Source organism: Phaseolus vulgaris, chromosome 7 (genome assembly GCF_000499845.2).
Source record: "Phaseolus vulgaris cultivar G19833 chromosome 7, P. vulgaris v2.0, whole genome shotgun sequence".
Taxonomy (NCBI): Eukaryota; Viridiplantae; Streptophyta; class Magnoliopsida; order Fabales; family Fabaceae; genus Phaseolus; species Phaseolus vulgaris.
Genome location: NC_023753.2, coordinates 20692369 through 20698314, shown reverse-complemented (window position 1 = coordinate 20698314; position 5946 = coordinate 20692369). Strand labels below are relative to the sequence as shown.

Here is a 5946-nt window from a genome sequence, read left to right as displayed (position 1 = left end):
TGACATTATTTGGCACTTGGAGACTTTTCATAGTAAGACATAACTCCAAAATAGTAGTCAAAGAGGTGTAAGGATTTTCATGAGAAAGCCCATGAAACTGGTTGTTCAATATTAAGTGAATTAAAAGATCATTCATCTTCATATTTGTAGTATTTATCACCTGGATAAGAATACTATTGAAGTATAAAATACTAGAGTATTGAGATTAAAGATTGAAGCAAGCTTGATTGAAGTTGTTTTGATCCTCCCAATCACTTAGATTTGATGATGCATGTTTTAAAGATTTGATCTTGTGTTTGAGTTGTAATTTTGATGTTTATATATTGCAAATAAGTTTTCATCCTTTGATCTCGATTAGTTTTGATTAAATGTCTTTATGAAGTGTTTGAAACATTCCTTTAAATGAAAAGTTAATTTTAGTTTATTAAAAATATTTTTAATTAATTAATTATATTATTATGAATCTTGCTAGGTTTTTCTTCGTTTTAATTTATTAAAATCACTTGAACATTTTTAATAATAAATTGTGCATAATTTTAATAAATTAAAATCATTGAAAAGACACTTTCTGTTTTTCTTCGTTTTAATTTATTAAAATCACTTGAACATTTTTAATAATGAATTGTGCATTATTTTAATAAATTAAAATCATTGAGTAGACACTTTAAGTGACTTTAACTAGTTAAAATTTTATTTTAACTTACTAAAATGTGACAATACTTCACAAAGTTTGTTTTAATTGGTTAAAATATTTTTTAAATCACTAGAACTTATATATCTGCAAAATTATGTTTCATACTCTTTTTAAATAGACTCAACTCAAAGTTTAACAATGATGAACAAAATACTTTGAGTGAGCACTTTGCTTTTTAAAAATATTTTTTGGAGTTTTTTCTACAATAATCATGCAATCCAGATCATAAATTGACCGACTTACATTTGAAACATTCTGACTTTTTTTTATGGTTTGATCTTAAATTTGTCCAGGTGTTCTTCTTCCATATTTTTTTTCATTTGTAAGTTGTATTGTTCTCGAATAAGGTTGTTAAGAAATTTTTCTTGTTGTAGGTTTCACGAAGATTGTAAGAGATAATGTACAACATTTTGTAATTTGCTGTATTTCTTGTTTTTCTTGTAAAGTACTTGTAAAAATTGAAATTAGTGGATTGATTAAATAATTGGATGTATTTTTTTTTATGTTAACCAATATAATTCTATGTATTATTCTCTTTTCCTTATCTTTTACAGCTCATATCAACTATGTTGACATTGCATTATTATAGTTGTAAAAGATTAAATAATATCGAAAACAACATTTCTTGCCCTGAAAGTGATTTTGTTTAAAGTATTAATTGATTTAAAGTTAATATTTCATTATTTTTCATAAATTTTCTATACTTTTGGAAAGTTCAATTTGCCCTCTTATAAACCCAGTCTGTTTTTTTCTTAAAACAAAAGAGGAAGAGTGCATCAGTATTAATATTGCGAAGGCATGATGAAGAAGGGTCTCAAAATTTTAAAGTGAAAACAAGGCTTGAAGAATGAGGTGAGGTGTAGGATGATTTAATGCTTTATTATAATAGTTAGGTGAGTGGCCTTTTGCTGCTAAAATTTGGATGTGAAATACTAAATGTGAAAATTGTGATCTGTGGAACTAGTAAGGGTATACAAGTGATGTATCACGTAACATATATTGGCACATAAAGATATTAGTAAGAGTTAGAATGTAACAATAATGGTGTGAATGAGAAAGCAACATGATTGAAAATTGAGACAACCATTCCAAGCAAATAATTATATATGTATACACTTTTAAGATAAATTGGAAAGAACTTACATATGTTTTTTCATAAGGTATATGTCTTTTTGTCAATAAAAAAAGTAAATCTACATTTTTAATTAATATATATATATATATTTATTGTGAAAATTGATAAAAAATATTAATTAAAAAATAAGTCATTGAACAAAATGTAGAACTTATTAAAATTTATAATTTTTAATGATTTTTCAATCAACAAAATAATTTTTGAAAGAGTCTCACTATATCATATTCTTTCTCAACTTTATTTCATTGACCCAAATGAATATATATTGTTATATATAAACTGAATTTGTGATGCCGCGTTAAGTTGACCAAAAGGTGGAAACACCTCCTCCTCTGGTAAAGGAAATAAATAATGAAAAGATTGTTTTTTTAAACCAGCTAGCAAAAGTAATCTTTAACAAAATGTAAAACATAAAATGCACCAATGAATCATTGTTCTTCAAAAACCCGTGTTAATGAACAGTGAATCTTGGAGTGAAAGATTAAGAAAACAATTTCTCCCATCTCCAAAGTTTAGAAATGATATAATTTGAACAAAAAACAGACCAACACATTCTTCACACGTAGAACTCCTTTTTTTTTTTTTTTTCTCTTTTGAAAATAGTACATAAGAACGCGTATGTGTGTTTGTTTTCATTCTTAAACCGTGTTGACAGTGTCATCTCGACGCATTACCCATATTACAAGGATCACAGAAAAATAAAATGTGCATTAATGTCTATTTCATTTCTCTCTTATGGTGCAAGCAAACGAAGAAGCTTGGTCTTTGGGTGGGTGGTGAGAAATTGGAAATTGGAAATTGGAAATTGATGAGGAGGCAGAGTCTACACACCTCCCCATACTCCATACTCCATACCCTTTGAACTTTGAATTAAACCCTTTTATTTTGTCCCCTAAACACCAAACCCTTCCAGCTGTCAATATTTTCACTGCAATATATTAATCAAATAAATATCATTACTTATTATAAAATCATTCACTGCATTTAAATCATCCTGGCCCACCACCACCCCCACCCCCACCCCATTTATGCACTTACAATTACTCTCTGATTCTTATTTCCACCATAAAGCCACAAGTATAACAACAAAATGCACCCATTAAAACTTCATTTGACTAGGTAAATTAAACTTTTAAAACAAATCCTCCTAGACTAGCTAGCATCACTCAACTTCTACATATAGCCCAGCTAAGATTGAGCTATACTCAACAACACAACCCTCTCTCTCTTTCTCTCTTTACCTCTCTCTCTCTTTCTCTTTTCTGGTTGAAGTTCGAAAAACAAATACACCATGACTATGACAGATGTCTTGAGTGAAGAACAAATTGTTGATTTTAAGGAGGCCTTTGGGTTGTTTGACAAAGATGGAGATGGTAAGCAAAAGAATATCTTTTTTGTAGTCTATAATTTTCATAAAATGGTATCTGTTATTCAGTTGAATTCTTCTTTAGATTGATAGAATTTTCATATGAATTGTGTGCATCTTCTTTAGGCTGCATTACTGTGGAAGAACTGGCCACTGTCATTCGGTCATTGGATCAGAACCCTACAGAAGAAGAGCTTCAAGATATGATAAGCGAAGTCGATGCAGATGGGAATGGAACCATTGAATTTGACGAGTTCTTGAGCTTGATGGCCAAGAAAGTGAAAGTAAGTTAAGCTACTTTTGTTCCATTCATTCTTATCATACGTGTGCATACATAACATTTCAACAACTTCTAGTCTGTTGATGTTTGGTTTTGTGTCGCTAAAGCTTCATCTGCATTTAAACTTTACAATAACCGAAGACTAAGTTTGGTGTTGTGTTCTTTCTCTCTTAGGACACTGATGCAGAAGAGGAGCTCAAAGAGGCTTTCAAGGTTTTTGATAAAGATCAAAATGGCTATATATCAGCTAGTGAGGTATGCATTTATTTATTTATCTTTCTGTTTTATTAGTTTTCTTTCTTTGATGACAAGGACATTACAAATCTTCATTATAATTCACATAATAGATTTCTGAAAATTTTGATAAAGTGAAGGTTTCTGCTGAGCTGAACAATGTAGGTGGGCCAAGATCAGTTGCAAATTTAGTTTACAGCTCTTTTTCTTGAAAAGAGTTAAAGCTTTTGCCTTTCTTCTTTTTACCTTAATAATATAGAGAAAGTTTTCTAACTTTTTTTTCCCATCTTTTAAATATACAAGTTTAAGTTTTAATAATGAAAAAAAATGCAATTATATTCAGGAGTTAAAGCTCATGGCATGCTTTTACCCAACCCAATGACATCTTTTATCTCCCACATGTAAAATAATATAATTTTTAGTATTATCTAAACTTAGACATGCAAAATTTTGTAATTTATATATATGTAAAAACTAACAAGTAGGACAGTAGACCGTACTTCTGCATGCAATGAATATTAGTTGTTTGATTAGAAAATGCATCGGGGTCTGACATTTGAGTGTTGTAGAGAATCTTATTTCTTTGTCTCTCCCTCTAAGTATATAAGTATGTTATACACACATGTAGCTAGCTACTATGATAGTAGTAAAAACATTTACATTTGTTTCTGGGGTGTGCAGTTGAGACACGTAATGATCAACCTAGGAGAAAAACTAACTGATGAGGAAGTGGAGCAGATGATTAAAGAAGCAGATTTGGACGGTGATGGCCAAGTTAACTATGATGAATTTGTCAAGATGATGATGACCGTTCGATGAAGCACTCACCTAGTTGAATTGGACAAATTTATTATTCAAATTTCATTGGCTTCCAATCTTCCCTCTCAAGAAATAATGTGTTGTTATTATTGTTTGTTGTACTGTATTCTACTTGTACTTAGCAATGACCAAGTAGTAGAGTGCCCCCCCCCCCCCCCCCCCCCATTGGATTGGATCCATTCCAACTCAAAATTAAATTACTATTCTTGTAATTTTTGTTCAATATTTTCTATTAGATATGTATGACTTTTACCAAGTGACAGCTCTCAGAATTGGTAGTGTGTTGCATCATGGAGTTTGAGATTTCCTTACTCCTGTAGCATGATAGAAATTTTCTGAAACATAAGACTTGGAAAATGGACCTGCACATGTATTCAATGCTACATTAAAGATTGATTATCCTTTTGAATCAAGCTATATATGATTTTAGACAGAAAACATCATTCCTTGGATTTGACCACGAGTTCAAGACTTGTTAGAAATTCATTTTCAGTTTGTCATTTTTTTTATAGGCAAAAACAAAATCTGAGTTAGTATTTTATTGACTTCAAGGAATTGCAGACCTATTCTTCTTCATCTTTAAGTTGTTAGTCACAAACAAACAAAGCCAATTGGACCCTTAGTGGGTGACACAAAGTCAGGTTCTTACATATCCTTATTGATAGGACTAGGTAATAGGCTTACGACATCATATTTCAACAACCAGATAATGATGTATGGAGTCTACGAATAAGGAAATCTGATGCACTTACAAAATCAAAAACAAGCACTTCATTGACATGTTTAAGATTTCTAAACCAATACTTTAGGGGATATGGACTGTAATTTTTAATTGATTTTTCGTTAACGAAATCAAACATTATATAGTTAAGCAGGAACTGAGTTCATTATTCCAGAAAAACGAGTTTCACATATTTGGCTATGTATATGCCCTTGAAACGCCTCAAGGTCTTGTTTGAACGCATTTTATCACTTTGGCTACTTAATGTTAATTATCTGCCCGAATTGAAAATAAAAAATCTTGATTCTAAACTTGAATTATGTTTTAGAGACTCTTTATTGCAGCATGCTAGATAGTTGCCTGACTGAATCACAAATATTTTTTAGTAAGCCAAGTTCAATTCAATGTTCTTGGTCTTGGATCTGACGTGTTGTACAAACTTCCATTTCACAGTGGATAAACAATTGTGCCTTACTATTGAAACTTTGGAGTCCTTTATTGGCATACATAGAGGCATTTGAATATTTGAACATAGACAGGTCCAAAGTAAAAGCCTTCAAATGATCTAACTTCATGAGACACTGACACTGTTAGAACTTTGAATAATCTAGTTTGTCAACTGTGGAGCCAAAGAAAAATGAGTGATGTTGTTTGATTTTTTGCACAATGTAGTTTTCTGTTGTGATTATAATGGTTA

The 5946-nt window shown here is 30.6% G+C and overlaps 1 protein-coding gene across 1 annotated transcript; it reads left to right on the top strand.

The window, feature by feature from the left end:
* Positions 1-3010: 3010 nt before the first annotated feature.
* Positions 3011-4784, top strand: LOC137828837 (calmodulin-like protein 11). The gene is made up of 4 exons (XM_068635571.1): positions 3011-3202; positions 3322-3479; positions 3650-3730; positions 4391-4784. Exons 1-4 carry the CDS (start codon positions 3121-3123, stop codon positions 4526-4528), a joined length of 459 nt encoding a protein of 152 aa, XP_068491672.1. The 5' UTR covers positions 3011-3120; the 3' UTR covers positions 4529-4784.
* Positions 4785-5946: the final 1162 nt, after the last annotated feature.